This window comes from Barbus barbus (genome assembly GCF_936440315.1).
Source record: "Barbus barbus genome assembly, chromosome: 10".
Lineage (NCBI taxonomy): Eukaryota > Metazoa > Chordata > Actinopteri > Cypriniformes > Cyprinidae > Barbus > Barbus barbus.
This window is the reverse complement of record NC_136738.1, coordinates 13,675,845-13,698,048: the sequence shown is the minus strand read 5'-3', so window position 1 is coordinate 13,698,048 and position 22,204 is coordinate 13,675,845. Positions and strand designations below refer to the sequence as shown.

The following is a 22,204-nucleotide window of genomic DNA, read 5'->3' as shown; positions in this document are numbered from 1 at the left end:
CTTCATTACGATTGCTAAGTTTGGTTATTAAATTGTATTCATAAGCACTGTTTATATTAGTCAAAAATCACTGAAGATTACTGTAAGACATTGCTCATTTTTGTCACCTCAAAGCTAAATACCAAAGGTACTTCACATTAAAAAAGCATTTGCGTAGCATTCAGATATTCCTCACACCTGCCTTAAATTTCCCTTGAAATGAAAACTGAAGTTTTGTTGATTTTGGTATGAATATTTGGTAAGGCTTTAGATTGCAACCCGCAGTTTACAGCCTAATTAAACAGAATTAGCAGCATAACTTTTTTTTAATTATAGTGAACCTATATACAGTACCTCAATGTAGGTATAGGGGTATTTTTATGTGAAGTTTGTAACAACCTGGAAAATTACAAAGTATTTATACTATAAGTATATTGAAACTAAGGGGTACCTATTTTAATATTACATGGTATGACCTACTATGCTAAACAACAATCTTATTTAGCAAGAAGATACAGTTTTTATAATAATACATTGCTATTATATTATCGGCCTAAGTATTTTTCAATCATAAGGTACATATTTTATTATTAAAGGATACATGATGGAAATTACTGAACAACAAAACACTGGAAATCTAGTGTGTCATAAAGTTAGTACATTTTTGCTATGTTTTATAACTCACTGTGCAGTCTACTTACCTTATAAAAGTGTATTGTATTCGTCGATCTCAGCTGACACCAGCACCAGCAACTCCCCAACAATACTATCAACACATATCAAGCGTAGCATTAGTTCTAGCAGGTCATGTTAGTCAAGCTTGCGTCAGTTGACTCTCATCTGACCCATGTCTACCTATAGGGATATGACACCTATCACAGCACCTATATATAAGGTCCTTCAGTATTATCAACAGCTTTCACATTGCTCAATAGCTAATTACCCTTCTCCATCTCCAACTCCTCCTTTCATCCAGTCAGGATTCGGCCTTCTGATTCCCCTTTTATCAGACCAATTTCTAAAATGTTTACATTAAATTATAGAACATAAATGATATCTGCAATGCATTTATGTTGGTTCTGTTCTGTTTACCCTAAGGGGGTTATAATTGCTTTCCCTGCTCTCATCCATGCGAGGCTGCATGTATGCACAGGGAGTTCTTGCCCAGAACAGTACCATTCCGCCAATCCAAACTGTATGCTAATTGTCGATCGTCCTTGACGATAGTCTTCCTGACAGAAAACTAGTTCTGCTGTTCAGTCTGCAGTGCAGGGTGCAATGCAGCTTAAAACAAGCTTACCTCTTTCAAAGCTGTTCACAGAAAATACAATACATCATGATACAACACATATACTGTAATGAAAAATTATTTAAGCATATCTTCTGACAACTATTTTAGTGACAAGTGATCAGAGGTCAGAAGCAATACGTCTCTCCAAAGAGGTTTATCTGATACGCTGGACATTGTTAGTGGAACTTTTATCCTGGACTGTCTGAGCTTCTCCCTGTACAGACAGATACTTACACACATACACAGAGAAACCACTTATCTTACTTCAAGGTTGCATCTCCTCCTCCATCGGATTCACAGTCCTGCAGACAGACTTAAAAACATAGGACAGACAACATCGAACCAACATCCACATTAATAAGCATAAGACAACACATCCTACAAATCCTCCGAAGGTGTACAAAACATATTTCATCACTCCCATAATCACATCCTCTGACGCTGCCACAAAATCGTTCCAGGCTTCTTCCACAAATTCTTCTACAGAATCTGTCAAATCTGTAAAAATCACTCCTATCGTAAAGGCAAACATCCACGCTAATGCTAAAGCAGTGGGTTCTTTAGGATCTGACAAAAACGGTGACCCTGTCGATTGAAGCCATACAGAGTTCAAATATTCATATCCTGCAATCCCCTCAGTAGACTTAACCTGCCATTAATCATTAATATACTTCTCGTTAGCCCACTGGGATTTCAACTAAGGGTAATACTTGGTGGAAGCAGCCATATTAGTGTTAAAATACTAAAGTCTAATAATAAAGTACTAATAAAGACTAATAAAGTCAGAACAATCACCCTGTTTAGACTTTTCAGTGGGGTACTACTCTGGGCCAACAGCATGGACTATCTTATGGTAAAGACAATGAAACTCAATTTAAAATGCAAATCTCTTAATTCTTGAACCGAAGGAATGGGCCTTAAAAACTGACGTTGTTTTTCCCTATCAAACCATTAGTCTCCCATAAAAACATCATATACCTGCGGCCACATGTAAACTTGATGAGGCTGGAAATCTTTCCACAATAGATCATCAATCGTCTGGGGTTCTTGCATTGTAGTTTTCCTACTGGCAATAATCTCTAAACACAAGTGAAACACATTCAAATGCATCCACACAGTGACATTATAGACCATCGATGTGGGGCTATAACACTTACTTTCGTGATGGTCTTGTAGTTATTCCATTTTGATAATGGATTTGTTAGCTAGTAGCATAGCAATATCATTTTGTAACAAAACATCTACAAAAGTAGCCAAAATTACCCAAAAACATATGGCACATATTTCTCAACTCCTGTGATTATACTTCTTCAATGGCTGAAATAATTCTTCCATCATTCTACAGCCTCTCACAACCCCTGTAAGCATAATTAAATAGATTTTCCCTTTAAGGACTAAACTGGAACTAAATATCCTACAGAGCACGTAGTGTATTGGTGGCCTTAATGGCCTTAGACGAATGTCTTTACCTGTCTTATACATCTATAATGTCTTTTGGTTAATTTGGTCATATCAGAAAATGAGCTGATAACAAGAACACTACGTATTATCCTCTGGAAGCTGGGCTAAACACCGTTATTGCATTCCTGACGTGGGCCAGACCCTTAGTCACCTCACAGATTCCAAATACAGATATTGTATATAACCTAGATACTAGGACTGGTTTTACAAAAACTATTATTGTCAATCCATTGCATAAAGCAAGAAGAGGGACTGTAAATCCACTCATTCATTCATTCCCCCATTAGAAACCATGTTTGGGTTCAAAGCAAACTGGTAATCTAACTTAAAATAACCCATAAATAAGTAAGACCCACATTAAGCTATCTTTAAAACTAGAAAAAAATATAATCAATATTTCCACTAAAACCTAGAATAGTTCCTAATTCTTACTTAATAGCCCTTTAATTAAGTTTTACTTTCACCACAGATCCATTTGCAATCATCATAGCCTACATACAGTACTGTTCGAAATAACTGAACATAAACCTAAACTTGTCAACATTTGGTCGAAATGACATATTAAGTATCAAACTGTATAACTTCAAAAATACAACTTATTTGTTTACTTCTTGTCATGCATGTATTTTTATATCATGACGTTAATCATACTCAATGCCTAATTATTATTTTAATGCCCATCTTCTCAATTATTATCTTACCATATTACTGTACTCTGACTAAATTGACAGCATATTCAGAAGCAAATCCTCATGACCTTGTGTAAAAGTCAATTTGGTCCTCACTGTCTTGTCATTTATGCTTACAGGTCAGCTACCTTATCAAAGTCTTAAAAAACCTTTCATATTTGTCATTTGGCAGTGATTCATTGAAATGAGGAAAAACAGACAGATTTCATAATCCTATCAAATAATAATATTGCTCAGATCTAAACTGCCAAATATTCATTAAAAGAGATCATCAGTTCCTGTAAAACAGTGTACATTATCAAAAAGCCCTGTCAGTGTTCACAATAATTATCTTAATTTGATTTGACTTGACAGGTGTTCATAAACTCCATAGCTCCTATTACAATTTTGTTGTTCATAACATTCATTTTAGTTGCTGTATTTCATTTCATTATAACTACTCGTCACTGTATTCCTCCATCAACTGGTTAGCCAGCAGATCCAAAAGTTTTTGTTAACTTCTCTCTGTTCTACATAAACCAGCTTTTGACTTTAATCCATATTACCTAAACAGGATTCACTCCTTTGTTTTCTCACCAGCCTTTCTTTATGTGAGGGTTCTCTCTCTGGATAATTTGGTTAGTGACTTAGCCAATGTGTCACTGTTTCTCTGCCGTCAAGTCTAAAATATTTACCTTTACCATTCGAATAACAAAGGATTAAATTTTTTTAATTTTAGACCCTCAGACCCTAATGAGGAGACGCGAGTGAGGATCAGCATTTTCATCCTTGCAACATGGACTCAGAAAACATTAGTTTATTATTCAATCATTCAAATATCTCCTTACTATTTCCCACGAACACATTCATGGTTATTATGTTTGCTGGGGCTTTGCAGCAAACTTTAGCCTATTGCTTGCATTTGAACTCAGAACTCTTCAGCTGCGCTGAAGACACTTGCGCTCACTGCTGCTGCGAGACACTAAACACCGTCGAGCCGCTCTCAGTCGCGGCAGCATGGTCTCCTGTTGTTTCCACCAGCGCGGCAATCAGTGGTGGAAAGAGTACTGAAAATATATACTCAAGTAAAAGTACCATTACCTTCCAAAAAATGTAGTTTTGAGTAGAGTAAAAGTACTTGTCCAAAAAACTACTTGAGTAAGAGTAAAAGAGTAGCCTATTTAAAAGTACTCATGAGTATTGAGTAGTGAGTACTGAGCTGTGGATTCTACCCCCTCATAATAACTGCTCTACACTGCAATTTATAAATGTGTGACCCTGGAGCACAAAACCAGTCTTAAGTCGCTGAGGTATATTTGTAGCTATAGCCAAAAATACATTGTATGGGTAAAAAAAAAAATATTCTTCTTTTATGCCAAAAATCATTAGGATATTAAGTAAAGATCATGTTCCATGAAGATTTTGTAAATTTCCTACTGTAAATATATCAAAACTTCATTTTTGATTAGTAATATGCATTGCTAAGAACTTCATTTGGACAACTTTAAAGGAGATTTTCTCAATATTTAGATGTGTTTGCTCCCTCAGATTCCAGATTTTCAAATAGTTGTATCTCAGCCAAATATTGTCCTATCATAACAAACCATACACCAATGGAAAGATTGTTTATTCAGCTTTGTATAGATGATATATAGATCTCAGTTTTGAAAAAATTACACTTATGGTTTTGTGGTCCAGGGTCACCTTTAAAAAACGTTGTACATTTTGGAATTCACATTATCTTGTTTGTCATAAAGAATGAAGAATATCTATAATCCAGCAGTTTTGATTGATTTTGACTGCCAACTCTTTAAAACACATCAAAACAGCACGGAAACAGTATTCAGTTGAAGAAAAGAGGAAAGTTATTCTCAGTACAATTATACCCATTTAAATCATAAAGTTTGAAAAATAGATTTAAAATCATGTGTAAAGCCACTGAGACAGCATGCTGTTGTTGCACATAAAATATTAATGTTTAGAATAGTGCAAATACAAACACCATTAGAAACTCATAGTTCAGCATCACACAGCATGATATGGGTTAAAATGAGAGCCCATTTCTCTCCAAAACGGTGCCAGTTTTAGCGTTTTGCAATAAAGAAACAAGAATATAATAATAAGATAATTTATGTTACAATTTTAACAAATGCACATTGTTCTAGAAGGATGGCATCATGTACATTACATGTACATATACATTACTCAAATTGTCATGTCGATAAAACAATTTGTAAGGAAAAATGCATTCAATAAAGTATTTCTGGGGAAACTTTTTCAAAAGAAAACACAAACGCATGTCTCTTTGCTGAGCCGCGGCGGTCTCGGTGAATCAGCAGCATCCACAACTGAATGCAACAAAAAGTGTTGAACTTGAAATTTGTTTATACGCGAGTGCACATGCTAAATGAAGGTGGATTGAATAAAATGGATAAAAAAAAAAGAAATTAAAAAAGTTTATTAATGAGCTGCAGTTTTATTACATCACGCGCTGACACAGATGCAGTATTAACGCCACAGGTCATCAATAATGTGCATATTGGTCCTCAATTTGAGTAGGCCTACGATATTGCAAATCGTTTTACAGTGTTTCCAACACACTTTTTCACAGCGCGCATCACACGCTCAAACTCATCAAAAGTCAACAAGTTCAACAAGCAAAAACTTATCCAAGTGACTGCAGCTGAACGCGCGTGAGAGAGATGAAGCAGCGCAAATCGCGCGGCTCTTAAGTGAGTGGGAATTTACTGAACGTGGCACTTGCGGGAGTTAACACTGCACGCAATACCCGCAACCTCACACCAAATTTCAGGTCGTGTAGATAGGCAAGCATATATACAAATCATTTAGTAAGCAGAAATCCCAAATTTACCTTAACATATTAGAGGAAGATGTGACTGCATTGATGCTTGAGGAATGCACTTCCAGCAGCCATGATAGACAGCAGTTGGCGATTAAAGTTTTCTATGCACAATTTGATTTGACGAAAGTCACGAGATACTATCTCCCTATCCAATCATATTAATGGATAAAAATAAAATTAAAATAAGCATGTAACGACCACAAACGGATGAAAATAGCGGAGTAAAAGTACCGATACATCACTTAAAATGTACTCAAGTAAAAGTAAAAGTCCACAATTTTTAAACTACTCAAAAAAGTACAATTACTGATAAAAAACTACTTAAGTAACGTGAGTATTTGTAATTCGTTACTTCACACCACTGGCGGCAATTTGTTTCATCATGGACGTCTAAAATATAAAAATAAGAAGAGACCTAAAACAGGCCAGAGGCCCGACCCGCGTCTGAATTCTGATGTGAAAATTAGCCCGAAGCCCGGCCCTAGGGACGTAAAAAAGTCGAGGCCCATCGGGCCCGGGCCGAAATGCAGGGCTCTACGGTAGTCTCTTAGTTTGCCTGTTCATTAAGGATTTTTATTTTGAGAAAAAAATCACTGGAATGTTTTGGCCTTAATATCATTGCTTTGTTTTGGTTACTCTTGCTTAGCAGGCGATAAGAGTGGCAGAGCACCATCCCTGCTTCCACTCAAGCAGCCTCTCTCTCTTACTGTGCAAATTATCTTTTGACAGTCTCACCAAACTTTAACTTAGACAGACTATAATTATTCACCAAAGTTCCAAAGTTTCTATTTCAGATCCCAATTTTGACTATTTCAAGTAAAATATGCTATGAGCAGTTCTTAAAATAATTTTTACCTCAAATGCTTAATTCCCTTAACCTTGTTATCCAAACCATCTCTTCATTCAGCAAAAGCAGTCTTCATTTTTAGCCACCACCTTGTCTTGTAATTATCCTATGCCATGCCTCAGGACCTGCATTAGTAAAAACTATGCATTAGTTCAATATCATCTCAGCCTCATAGATTCAGGGATGCATCATAACTCTGCATTTAAGACCTTTTTTATACAGTTATTGCCAATAAAGCAACCAACATTGTGCTACTGATATAAATTAAGAAACTGATTCAAAATAATGGCTGTCATCACATTGTCTCAGATGGTTCTTGAAAGCCCATTGCCATTGACTTTATAAATAAGCTCCTTTCCCTCAAGGTGTGATCCCCTGGCATAGTTGCATCAAGTTGTGGACGCTTGTCAGAATGAAAAACAAGCCATCAAGGAATGTGGTTGCTCGTGATCAGGTCTGGAGGAGCTCACATTTTTGAGGCAGATTGCTGTAACTTCTTACAGTTCCCCCTTAACGATGCTTTTCAGCCTATCAAGCATCTGCTCAACTCCACTACCATCTCACATATAACACCTCACTTCTGGGCAGGTGCCCAGTGGCGGTGACCCCCTGCCTTCGTTGTCCTCCGCTGGCCATAACAGGACCTTGCCCGTCATTGAGAAATCACCTTATGCACACTGGTAACCGCTCTTTCCCATTGCAACATCCCAGACAGTTTTCTTCCAGAATCCGATATTTTCTGCAGCTGAGGAGAGGTGCACTCAAGAACCATGAGAGCCATTGACACCATCTACTAGTGTTAAAACATTGAGACAGGTTAATCAGATCAGTATTTAATCACTACAATCAATTGGATATCTTCAAACCATCATGCTGAGATTACTCAGTGACTTTAGATATCACACTCATCCATTCAGTGTAATGTTCTGCTATTTCTGTAGTCGGAGCCATTGGGCCCTGTATGATGGTGGAGACTAAAAATAATACAGATAAGTTACTGGTCATAGAACAATCAGTAATACATATTTTTGACTATTCAAAATCATTACTTCTATGACTCAGCGTCTGTATTTTGATTTTAAAGACCATGTTTCTTCAACAATAGCCCTTGGATTGTTATTCATTATTTTTGCAATCTCTTATTTCTTAAATGCATTGGGCAGTTGAAACTTTTAACTACCAATTGCCCTCTTAATGCATAAAATCTGAATCCTTGTATCATGTCCTTTAACTTCTCAGTGTCTATAATTTGACTGAAACACTGTGCTTTACTATAAATAGCTTATCACTTAAGACACAGGCTCAGATAACAGCATTTTAGCTGACTTTGAATAGAGAGAGAACTTTGAGGGATTCAGGACTGGTAGCAATGCATTTTTATTAACTTTTAACATAATTTCATCGTACTATTGCTTTACACTATCCCAGCTTAAAACTTGTCAGAAATTACATGCATTTCTTTATCTTTGTATTTTTACTTTATATTTGCAATTCAAAAGTTTCTTAACATTAGTTATTTTGCTGTCCTTGTCAGTACATTTACATCAACTTAGTTCTGGCCAAGGCTTTTCTGGAATTTCAACAATGGTTTTAAATCTGTCAGGGGTTATCTGACCCAGATATGTTTCTTCGGGTCGTGCTAGCTGCGCTTTCTTCAAATTAACTTAGAAACCCCCATTTATGTTACTTGCTTAAAACATTGTCAGCTCATATGCAACAATATTTAAGTCAGGACCTCTTAAGTCAAAAAGAATACCATAGACAAGCCTTTAATTCAACTTTAATTGCATATTTACTAAAGTTACATTTGGTGGTATGGCTCTGTTCCAAGTTCCCTGTCCTTTTCATGAGCTCCATGAAAGCCAAAACAGGGAAACAGCAGCCACTTCAGGGGCAACCCTCCCATTTTATGAATAGGGGAGTAGCACAAAAAAACCCCAGAACAGAGCAAGCAACAATGACAACAGAATGACATTAAGTTAAACAAGTTAAAGGGGGAGATGGGGAGGAGGTGGGTTTAAGTAAGGCACCCTGTTTGAGATTTGCCAATTGAGAGCTTGGGAGTCGGATCAGCTGATAGGGGCCGGGTTTGAATTTCTCCAATCAGCTAATAGCGGAGCTTGACTACGAGGCCTGCCTGAACTAACGCAGAATGCTTGATTTTTCTTTTCACTGGAAATTGGCATTTAGCTACTATGCAGAGTGGCTACATTTGTGTAATCCTACAGTAAAATGACTCTTTTACCCAGACATTAGTAAATATAGAAATTACAAATTACCACTCAGAACATGTCTCTGTTATTTTTACAGCTTAAACAAGAGTCATGGTGACGACCAGCTTGAGATAAAAACAACTGCTTCATTGCAATCAAACACAATCTTATCTTCTAAAGCGAAACATAAGCTTCTAAGTTTTTCCAAAATGCTACTGCCAATTTTTGTGCCTTCAGACTTTTCATGAAACCAGAATTCTGTTCAATATGCCTTTTCAGGGCTTTCAACAATTATATAGGATCTAGAACAGACTTATGATATCATTCTTTGTCATTTAAACCTTCTATGCACAAATAATCAGATTAAATCATCACTTAGTTACTTCTGGGATCATTTTTAACAAATAGCCACTTTACACATATGAAAATAGACACATACATTTGGAGATTTTATCTCTCTGATATTTCTTTGAAGCCAAGCAAGTTTTTGTTTCAACTTTCTAATCAGAATCAAAGGCCAGACTGACCATTCTTTCAATGAATTATATAAATATCTTTAATAAAATATCTTTAAGGTCAGAGCTTTAGAGCCGAGCTGTTTACAGAATTTGATCTCTTCTGTTTCATTATTTCTATCAGGAATAAGCAAGTTACCAAATTTGTCAATATTCATATTTCTAGCACAGCAAAAACGAAGGCTAAAGCCATATTCAACTTATTCTCTAACATGCATAAATGTAACTTTGATTAATAATTATTCAAGAAATATTATAATTAATATTATTATGAAGGCCATTGTAGATCTGCGATCCACTCCTTCACTATTATCAACCGAAATTAGGTAAAATCAAGCCAGCTTCCTTACCCAACCGTCTCTACCAAACGTTTGGATTGAAACAATACATTTTTTTTATTTATTTTTATTTTTTTATGTGTACTATTAAAAGGTACACAATGCATGTTTTTGGTAAATTACTTGCAAATTTAATATTGATGTTTAGCATAGTAGGTCATACATGGCTACTACGTAATACTAGTATAGGTACCCCTTAGTTTTAAAATGCTTACAGTAGAAATAATTTGTAATTTTCCCCTTTATTCCCCAAACTTCACATATTATTCCCTTATACTTACACAGAGGTACTGTATAGGTACACTATAATTACAAAACGTTACGCTATAAATTCTGTTTACTTGCACTGTAAATTGTGGGCTGTAATCTAAAGCATTACTAACTATTTTAGTCTCAATGTTATATATAAGCTACTGTACTCCTAAAGAATGAAACAATTCCCATTTAGAAAATAGATGCTTTTAAATTTACAGTATACCACCAATATTGATCAACAATTATAATGATATCATTCTGCATGTACAATCTGAGAGATTTCCTGTCCAGTCAAAAGCTCTCTCAAATCTGAACCATCCTTCTACCAACTCAATACAATGACTCTAGCTACATCTGAAATCAATCACTTGCTCACATATTTACCGTTTTCTAAATATGCTTTTATGTGGGGTGAATTAATTCTGATTTGTGGTTAGACAGCCTCTGCATTAAAAAACAGCACTGACAAGTAGAAGAGATCATGTCGGTCCCAAACCTCCCCAAAAATTGTTTTTTTTTGTTTTTGTTTTTTTCAAACTACACATCAACCATTTGCTAAAACCATATTTTAGAATTAATATTTATAACCGTGGCTTTCTCAAACTGTCATCAAAATAAAACTCTAATTTAAAAAAAAGGATCAGTATGTCCCACCCTGATTTCTTTTTAATTTTAAATATGGCAAAGCATAAAAAAAATACTAATAAAAAAAAAAGTCATCAAGCCATTTCACAGGGACTTTCATGTATGTGAGGGGTGTCTGATCTTTCACCATTTCTTTAATATAAAATGAAAGTTGAAGTGAAGTGAAGTACTGGATTAAAGTGACCACAATATGAAGCAGCGTCTCGGTTACATAGGTAACCCTCGTTCCCTGAAGGAGGGAACGGAGACGTACGTCGGACTGACCGACGAATAGGAATCTCGCTAGAGAGGCCAATCTGCTTCGAGTGGAACTAAAACGAGCCAATGCACATTGGCATGCAATCATATGCAGCAGCTGCTCACCTCGCAGCTCGGGTATATAATGAGCAGCAGGTGAGTTGCATCTTCAGGTTTTCGCTGAGGAGCCGAACAGGTAAGGCGGCAGCATCAGCGGGGTCCAGCTACTGTGGCGACGGGACGTACGTCTCCGCTCCCTCCTTCAGGGAACGAGGGTTACCTATGTAACCGAGACGTTCCCATTCAGTCGGTCACGTTCGACGTACGTCGGACTGACCGGTGAATAGGAATCCCGACCAAAGCGCCACAGGAGCTGCCCCCTTCCAGCGCTCTGTAGCAAGCCTCCTGAACCCCCTTGCTTAAGGACGGTGGGCCAGGGCCAACACAGAGAGTGTCGATCACTGCTGTTCACCAAACCCATTCAGTCAGACTAATGGATAACACTGGGAAAGTGTACCTTTTCCTTGGAAAGGACCGCTGCATAACCACATCCTTCCCCGAAGGAGTTATGTGGAGAGTACATATGGACCAACCCCGTAGGATTGTACTACACATGGAATACTGGGGTGACTCCAACCCGACGAGAGGTGGGTTCTCCCAGAGGGAAAGACACGGGCTTTGTTTAGGAGCAACTCGTGGAATAAACACACATGGGATCCCCGTAGGGTCACACATATGGAACCCAGCCTAAATCCAGTTCTCAAGGATACAATGGAGTAAAGGCCTGGCGCCAACGCTCCGCCACGTCTGGCTGCCGAAGGGTGATCGGAGGACTCAACAGGGTCTGCCTTGTAGGGCCTCTCTGGAGCAATAAGCGCATGTAACGCAGAAAGCCGACACTAAGCCGGGACTTCTCCGTGCCTCTGACCTGAGGTGAGAACACGGGAGGAGACCGGCTCGACATGAAGGCTATAGAATCTAGCGAACGTGTTAGGTGTCGCCCAGCCCGCAGCTCTACAAATATCTGTCAGCGAGGCGCCACGAGCCAGCGCCAAGGAGGATGCCACACCTCTCGTAGAGTGGGCATGCAACCTGAGCGGGCAGGGCACGCCTTGTGCTTGGTAAGCCAAGGCGATGGCGTCCACTACCCAGTGGGCCATCCTCTGCTTGGAGACAGCCTTTCCCTTCTGCTGGCCTCCGTAACAGACAAAGAGCTGGTCTGAGGTCCTGAGGCTTCGAGTTCTGTCTATGTACAGTCGCAAAGCACGAACTGGATAGAGCAAAGCCAGGGCTGGGTCTGCCTCCTCCGGGGGCAGCGCTTGCAGGCTCACTACCTGGTCCCTGAAGGGAGTGGTAGGAACCTTGGGCACATAGCCAAGCCGGGGTCTCAGTACCACGTGGCCGTCACCCGGTCCGAGCTCTAGGCACGATTCGTCGACCGAAAATGCCTGCAGGTCCCCTACCCTCTTGATGGAGGCCAGTGCAATCAGCAACAAAGTCTTCATAGACAGAATCTTTAAGTCTGCTGACTGCAAAGGCTCAAAGGGAGCAATCTGGAGTGCTCGAAGCACCAGAGTAAGGTCCCAAGAGGGTAAGGAGGGGGGTCGAGGAGGATTTAACCGTCTCGCTCCCCTAAGGAACCTGACGACCAGGTCGTGCTTACCAACGGACTTACCATCGATGTGGTCGTGGCATGCGGAAATAGCGGCAGCATGAACTTTGAGGGTGGAGGGAGCCAGCCTACGCTCCAACCCTTGCTGCAAGAAAGACAGCACGACACCGATCGAACATCTTCGGGGGTCTTCTCGGCGAGAAGAACACCACTTGACAAACAGGTTCCACTTCAAGGCGTAAGCACGTCTCGTAGACGGTGCACGTGCCGAAGCGATGGTGTTAAGTACCTCAGGGGGTAAGTCACCTAGAACCTCCGAGTCCCATCCAGGGACCAGACATGGAGTTTCCAGAGGTCTGGACGCGGGTGCCAAAGGGTGCCCCGTCTCTGAGAAAGAAGATCCTTCCTCAGAGGAATTCGCCAGGGAGGGGCTGTCGCGAGGAGCGTGAGTTCCGGGAACCAGGTCCGGCTGGGCCAATATGGCGCAACTAGCAGGACCTGCTCCTCGTCCTCCCTGACTTTGCACAAGGTCTGTGCAAGTAGGCTCACTGGGGGAAACGCATATTTGCGAAGGCCCCGGGGCCAGCTGTGCGCCAGTGCATCTGTACCGAGTGTTCCCCCGGACAGGGAGTAGAACAACTGGCAGTGAGAGGTTTCCGGCGAGGCAAACAGGTCTACCTGAGCTTCGCCGTACTCTCCCCAAATCAGCTGGACCACCTGGGGGTGGAGTCGCCACTCTCAGGCAGCGCAGCTCTTGAGAGCTCGTCGGCCACACGGTTGAGCACACCAGGGACATGAATGGCGCGAAGCGACCTCAGATACTTCTGACTCCAAAGGAGGAGATGGCGGGCGAGTTGCGACATGCGACGGGAGCGCAGACCCCCTTGATGGTTGACGTACGCCACGGTCACAGTATTGTCCGTATGGACCAGCACATGCTTGCCCCGTAACGGCCCTTTCAGACGGCCCAGGGCAAGACGTACTGCTAGCAACTCGAGGCAGTTGACATGCCAGTGCCGTTGGGGGCCCGTCCATACCCCTGACACTGCATGCCCGCTGTACGTGGCCCCCCAGCCGGTGGCAGAGGCATCTGTGAAGACTACCGCATGCCGGGACACCTGCTCTAGGGGCACTCCTGCCCAAAGAAACAAGGGGTCTGACCACGGGCTAAAGGTTTGGCGGCATTCCAGAGTGATTGCCACTCGGTACGTGCCGTGTTGCCACGCCCATCTCGGGACTCGGCCGTGGAGCCAGTGCTGAAGCGGTCTCATATGAAGCAAACCGAGCGGGGTTACTACCGCTGCGGCTGCCATATGCCCCAGGAGCCTCTGAAAAAGTTTCAGTGGGACCGCTTTCCTGCCCCTGAATGTATTCAGGCAGTTCAGTACCGACTGAGCACGTTCCTCTGTGAGGCGTGCTGACTGTTCGACCGAATCCAACTCCATACCGAGAAAAGAGATCCTCTGCACTGGGGCGAGTTTGCTCTTTTCCCAGTTGACCTGAAGGCCCAACTGGCTGAGGTGACTGAGCACCAAATCCCTGTGTTCGCATAACTGCTCCAGAGACTGAGCAAGAATGAGCCAGTCGTCGAGATAGTTGAGGATGCGAACGCCCTGTTCTCTCATGGGAACAAGGGCTCCCTCCACGACTTTTGTGAAGACGCGGGGAGACAGGGCCAGCCCGAAGGGCAGGACCTTGTACTGATATGCTCGACCCTCGAACGCAAAGCGCAGAAACGGCCTGTGTCGAGGAAGAATCGAGACATGAAAGTACGCGTCTTTCAGGTCGATCGCTGCAAACCAATCTCGGGGACAGATGCACTCGAAAATGCGTCTCTGCATGAGCATTCTGAACGGTAGCCTGTGAAGGCTCCGATTCAAAACTCGCAGGTCCAAGATCGGTCGTAAAACCAACCGCTTTTCTTGGGCACAATGAAGTAAGGGCTGTAAAACCCTGACCTCATATCGGCTGGAGGGACCAGCTCTATCGCGTCCTTCGCCAGTAGGACTACGATCTCCGCACGCAAGACGTGGGCATCAACAGCTTTCACTGAAGTGAAGTGTACACCTCTGAACTTGGGGGGACGCCGGGCGAACTGAATCGCATAGCCGAGCCTGATGGTCCGAATGAACCAGCGAGACGGACTGGGGAGCGCTAACCAGGCTCGCAGAGACCGCACAAGCGGGACCAAGGGGGCCGTAGGCGTACCCGCAGTGGGGCAGCGAGGTGGAACGCAGGGACGTGGCTCGGGGGGCTCTCCTTGGGAGGCGGCCCGTAGCGGGGTCTGTGTGTGCTGTGCAACACTTACCTGGTTCCACGATCGGACAGGGCTGCAGGAGAGGCTTGGGTGCCCATCTCGAAGTGCGCGCTGCTGTCCGCTGGCGATAGAAGAGGTGGATGAGAGTGGAGAGGTTTTGCTCCTCCCACTACTCTCCGAGCCCTCTTCGGACCCGGAGATGATAGAAACTGCTCTTTTATTGAAAATTTGGGTACCCAAATTGGAGTACTGGAGTTAGGGCACAGCTGCATAGCAAGAGCCTGCTCCACATGGGGGATGCGCGTGTAACCCTTCGCCGCACCGCCATCAAGGGTGGTGAGGGAGGAGGACCCACCGGCACGGTTTCGGGCAGTAAAAGGTGCCTTCCACGTACCGGTGTGTTCTTCATGCACCTCCGGGAAGAAAGGAACCGGGGTGGGTGGCTGAGAACCAGCTCGTGCCACCCCGAGGAACCAATCGTCCAGCCTCGAGGTCTCGGGACACGGTGGAGGATTCCACACGAGCCCGACCCTGTTGGCGGCCCGGGAAAGCATAGCCATCATTTCCGGATCCGTATCGGGCACAGCTACCGTACCCGAAGGAGGCAACTGCGCCGACGCGTCATCTCCAGAAAAGTCTGACCCACCCTCCGATGCAGCTATCGACATCTGGTCATCGGGAGGAGCGCCGAAGGATACGGATGGTGCACACCCTTGAGATGGCCCACCGCGCTCCACCGGCAGCTCTACTGGCTGCGGAGTGCAGGAGGAATGAGGGTTCCTAGGGGGTTGGTTCCCTGAAGGAAGCGTGCTCACTGTAATCCTCAGATCACCAGTGTCACTACTCGCCGCAACCCTCTGAGGAGGATTGGAACGAGGCAGCGGCACTGGGACTCCGCCCCTTTGCAGGAACTGGAGTCTCGACCGCAACTCCGAGATGGGCATCATCCCACAATGGGTACATGACTCATCCACAAACGCTGCCTCAGCGTGCGCTAAGCCCAGACACACGATGCAGTGCTCGTGACCATCCCGCGGCGCCAGGTAACGACCGCATCCAGAAACACACAAGTAGAATATCATCTTTAAAAAGACGTAAGCTCTACTTGTGTAAGCTCTTTTAGGGACTTGCTCTTTTAATCCGTGCTGAAGCACGCAGGGGAACGGCCGCGGCAACACAGACAGTGTTTGTGCAGCCTGTCGTGTGCTCTGTCTCTTCGCGCGCTCTCACCAGCTGTAAAAACAGCTTCTACACGCTCTAAGTGCACCGTTTTACCAGCCGTGAGAACGGCTTTTCAACTCCTTCCGCTCAAAAAAAGGCAAAGACAAGAGAGAGAAAAAAAATGAGAGAACTCGACCCTGCTGCTGTGCTGTATGCCTGCACATACACAAAAGAGACTGTCCTGCAGAGACTCTTTTAGATTTCCCACTTCAGCAGAGAACAACTGTTCGGCCCCGAAGCGAAAAGCTGAAGATGCAACGCACCTGCTGCTCATTATATACCCGCGCTGATATGATTGCATGCCAATGTGCATTGGCTCATTTTAGTTCCACTCGAAGCAGATTGGCCTCTCTAGCGAGATTCCTATTCGTCGGTCAGTCCGACGTACGTCGAACGTGACCGACTGAATGGGAACTAGACTTTATGGCTTATCAATTATTTTCTAAAATAATTTTTCGTAAATATTTTTTTTTTTCAGGGGAGGGATGTCTCTCATGACAGTATTCATCGGTTCTACAAAAACTGGCTCTCCAGACAAGATACAGAGGCATCACTGGACACAGCCAAAGAGGATCTACAAGAAATAACCACCTCACATCCAACCATAAGCAGCTACCGATGTGGCTATGTCAAACTCAACAGTGTCCACTCATGGGGCAGCAGTCTTTCCAGGTATGCCAATAACATTATTCATATATGGTATCCATTTTTGTAAAGCACTTACAGGATCTGATTAACTCAGAATGGATATACAGAGGTAGAAATATTGGGAAACACACAGTGGGTACTATAAGGTGTAAACAAATGGAAAGAGTGAAGGAATGAATAAACACTATGCTATATTTCAGTTTAACAATGTTTGAAGTTTGATAAATATTACATTTTGATATTTTAATGGAGATTATGATTTCATGTTACTAAACAATATTCGTCTCTAAATTATGAATAATTTATATATATATATATATATATATATATATATATATAAACCTTTTTTTAAATTGATGTAATATTTTACTTAATTGAGCAAAAGTACTTTACATCCATTGAATGGTGGCAGATTTGTACCACCTGGTGGAGTAATACAAGTATGTGTAATACAATGGAGTAGCCAAAATATGACTGCATAATCCTACATAGCAGAGACGCCTCAAACGTCCCATTGCATAGAGACACAAAACCTTTCTCAAGGATGTTTTCTTTCACTGTTGCTCGCGGGTTTAATGACCTACCTAACTCCATCCGGACAGCTGAATCCCTCACAAGTTTCAAGAAACAACTGAAAACTCATCTCTTCCGTGAGCAAGAGCTGCCTCCTCTTGAAATAAAATAAAATAACTCTATTTCTTTCACTTTTGCTATGCTCTTATTTCCCTTAATATGTTCTTGTCCAAGCTTTTATGGTTTTGAACGATGACTGAAAACGTATTGCCATCTTATGATGAATCTCTTGTTGTTTTCCTCAACTGTAAGTTGCTTTGGATAAAATTGTTTGACAAATGAAAAAAATGTAAATGTAAGAAGTAGTCAGGAACCTATGGCTCTCGAGCCACACCTGGCCAGGTCTCTCAACCTTTACCAACAAATGACTGGTAAAACTTTATAATAATTGTCCATTGTTAAAAAGAATGCAGGAAATATTAGGTAATATTCAGGGATGGGCAGTATTTCAAATACGTGTATTTAAAATACGTATTTGAAATACAAAATACAATTTTGTATTCTGTATTTAAATAACTTTGAAATTTTTTTTTAATGTATTTTGTATTTAAATACATTTAATCTTAGTATTTTTGTATTTTCAAAATACATAAAATACTTTTTGCCAATCAACCTCTTTATTAGACTGCTGATTTCCTGTATCAACTAGTTCAAACGTGCCACTTTCATGCATGTGAGCTGCAGCTGTATGACTCCATCTAGAATTGGGTAATGAAATTCTCTGGATTCCTGTAAGGAAATAAGGAATAACTTTGCCTTTGTGTGCTATCAAAATTTCCTATTCCCAATTTCAGAAATCCTGATTACAAAATCACATTCAAGTGCTTTGCTGTTGGAAAGAATAGGAATCGTGGAGGACACCAGGTTTACTGGGAAAATCTTATTAAAGCCAAAATCATAGATATTTAAGATATTTAATTTTGAATAAAATGTAGCATCCCATTTGTTGACAACTATATCATCATTCACAGTGCTATCTTTACAGTTAGCTTGTTGATGATTCTAAGGGTATACACACAATAGGCACAGTTGTGTGGTACTAAAGCCCAAGCACGATTTTCCTTTTGCTAACAGACATATATCACAGGATTATTACAGAGGCAACTGAGCTTAATGCTTTACTGTTCATCAATAAGATGAGAACCAGACCCATTATAAATCTAAATGTACTCGAAATTAAATTAATTGAAAGCGTGATATCCAAGTAGCAATAAAGATTTTTGCTGTCATAATGATAACAATAGCACATGCAAAAATAGTAAATTAACTGTTCCATGCTCCGACGTGGTTAGAGATCACACTACATGTGTAGCGCACACGAGCCACCTCTTCAAGCGGGCCAGGGCATGGCTAAACTAACCGCACTGGACACGGTACAGAGCAGTCACACTTGTGAAATGAACTGGACTTTGGGGATCCCCTAGTGTGAGTACATCCTAAATCCTAAAAAGTGAATAGCAGATAGCACACCACAACTATAACCATAACAGCACAAAAAATGATGAATGATAAAAACACTGACATCCAATCGGAATCATTTCTGCTTTAAAGAGCTTGAGCACATAAAGTGACAGATGACACAACTGAATTGTATACTTAGAATACACTAATATAGTTATCTTTATAATTATCGTTCTTGGTGTAAACAGGCCTTAATAGTGTTACTTCACTGGATGGCTGTCACGGTTGGTGGTTGTAGAAATAGGCGCCCACAACGATGAATAACAAAAGATATATTTATTAGCATCAACTCACACTAAATCTTTGTAAACTTAAGATCCGACAACTAAACAAGGAGAACTGAGGACTTTTAAAGGGTGAGGAACAAATGAAGGAACCAAGATGATTAATCAGACACAGGTGATGGGGATAATTAATTAACAGAACTAGGTCAGAAACTAAAACAGGAAGAACCAAAGGAAGAAACAGAACAAAACCAAAACTGACATATTACAGTATCTCCCCCCGGAAGGTGCGTCCCGCACCGTAACAGTAACATCGGGGAGGGGGGGCGGGCGTCCTGGAGGCTGGAGCAGCATGGCAGGACTGGAGACTCGGGAGTCCATGGTGGATCATGAGCCTTGGGAGGCCATGGCAGGACTGGGGACTCGGGAGACCATGGCGGATCTGGAGACTCAGGACGCCATGGTGGGACTGGAGATTTGGGACGCCATGGCGGATCAGGGAGCTTGGAAGGCCATGGCGGATCGGGGTCCTTGGACTGCCATGAGCATCGGGGTCCTCGGGCGGCCATGGCGGGTTTATTTTCTTGAGAGCCCCAGGTGGATTAGGGGGCTCCGTGGCCTTGGCCCTTGGCCTGGCCACACAGGCAGAGACTATATGGCCTCCCCAAAAAAATTTTGGGGGAATGTTCCCCTCTAGGGGTCTCACTGGAGGAGCAGGCTCATGGGGAAGTTTGGGAGGAGCGGGCTCTGTGGGACGCTCAGGAGAAGCGGGCTCTAGGGGGCGCTCCGGAGGAGCAGGCGCTTGAGGGCGCTCTTGCAGCGCGGACACGTGAGGGTCGAGAACGGCACTCCTGGCCGTGACTGGAGAACTAGATTCTTGGGATTCGGGATCGGCTCTCCTGGCCGTGGTTTGAGAACTGGGTTCTCGGGATTCGGGTTCGGCACTCCTGGCCGGGGCTTGAGAGCTGGATTCTCGGGATTCGGGTTCGGCACTCCTGGCCGTGGCTTGAGAACTGGATTCTCGGGATTCGGGATCGGCACTCCTGGCCGTGGCTTGAGAACTGGATTCTCGAGATTCGGGATCGGCACTCCTGGCCGTGGCTTGAGAACTGGATTCTTGGGATTCGGGATCGGCACTCCTGGCCGTGGCTTGAGAACTGGATTCTCGGGATTCGGGATAGGCACTCCTGGCCGTGGCTTGAGAACGGGATTCTCGGGGATCAGGATCGGCACTCCTGGCCGTGACTTGAGAACTGGATTCTCGGGGATCGGGATCGGCACACCTGGCCGAGACTTGAGAACTGGATTCTCGGGATTCGGGAACGGCACTCCTGGCCATGGTTTGAGAACTGGATTCTCGGGGATCGGCACTCCTGGCCGTGGCTTGAGAACTAGATTCTCGGGGGTGCTCTGAAAGCGCGGATTCAGAGGGGCGCTCTTGTAGCGCGGAGCTGCACGGAACCAGCGGAGCTTCAGGACGGCTGGGCGGAACCAGCGGGAACTCAGGTGGGCTGGACGGAACCAGCGGAGACGAAGGAGGGCTGGACGGGACCAGCGGGAACTCAGGTGGGCTGGACGGGACCAGCTTGCGAGGTGCAGGGATAGGAGGACACAGACGAGGAGAGGAGCAGGCACTGGAAGGCACTGGCGAGAAGCAGACACTGGAGAGAGCACGGGAGCCGAGAACTCCGGGGGAAGAGCCTTATCCAGTAGCCCCCTGTCCTGAGTCGGAAGACTCCTCTGAGGCGTGGGCGACGGAACCCTTTTCATCGCAGCCGGCGCAACGTTCATCGCCCTTTTCGGAGGCATCCTCCTCGCCGCGGGCGGAATCCTCTTCGGCGCGTGCGGAACTGGGCTGAGAGCATTTCCAGTGCTACTGATGGTAAGGGGACGATTGGAACTGGGCAGGTGGCTCGGACCGTTGGCACGGTATGCGGAGGTCCTTGGCGGGAGGTGAGCTGGCGCGACGGTACGTGCTTCAGCGGAGACTGGGCAGCGAGACCGAAAACCCTTCACTTCCTCAACTTCGAAGATTGATCCATTCAAAAATAAAATAAGATTAATTAATTCGACCAGGGAAAAATCGGAATCAGGAAACTCACATCGGATAGTCTCGCTGTCCAGCCCCAGCAGAAAGCCCGCACCCAAAGAAGCGTCAGGCCAGCTCAGCTGGTGAACAAGCTCAACAAAATCCTCCACATACCGCTCCAACTTCCGACCAGCCTGCCGCAAACCCCACAGCTTGCTCTCAGCCGTAGACATTGCTGTTGTCCTGTCCTTTGTTGTGATGGTCGGATCTTCTGTCACGGTTGGTGGTTGTAGAAATAGGCGCCCACAACGATGAATAACAAAAGATATATTTATTAGCAACAACTCACTAAACCTTTGTAAACTTAAGATCCGACAACTAAACAAGGAGAACTGAGGACTTTTAAAGGGTGAGGAACAAATGAAGGAACCAAGATGATTAATCAGACACAGGTGATGGGGATAATTAATTAACAGAACTAGGTCAGAAACTAAAACAGGAAGAACCAAATAAGGAAGAAACAGAACAAAACCAAAACTGACATATTACAATAGCCAATTTCAAATGTATTTTGTGTATTTTCAAAATACAAAATACTGTATTTATATTTAAATACAATTTCCCACACAATAATTTGTGTTTGTATTTAAATACATTTTTCCACACAGTATTTTGTATTTTTATTTTAAATACACTTTGATGTATTTGTGCCCATCTCTGGTAGTACTATATTAACATTGAACTACTAACTAATATGGAAGGAATATTAACCAATTTAATCCCACCGGTCACAATTGTGACAGTAAAAAAGGTTGTCATTTATAAAGCTCTAAAAACATTACTGACTGATGTTTTAGTGCACTTCCT

General features: G+C 43.0%; 1 protein-coding gene across 1 annotated transcript in view; it reads left to right on the top strand.

Moving 5' to 3' along the window:
* The window catches only part of LOC306875608 (piezo-type mechanosensitive ion channel component 2), a gene marked incomplete at both ends in the record, with an annotated part of 550,584 nt that overhangs the window by 323,110 nt on the left and 205,270 nt on the right, over positions 1-22,204 (top strand). Inside the window, 1 exon segment of the mRNA XM_079426295.1 lies at positions 16,881-17,074. Coding sequence (XP_079282421.1) covers positions 16,881-17,074 — 194 coding nt within the window.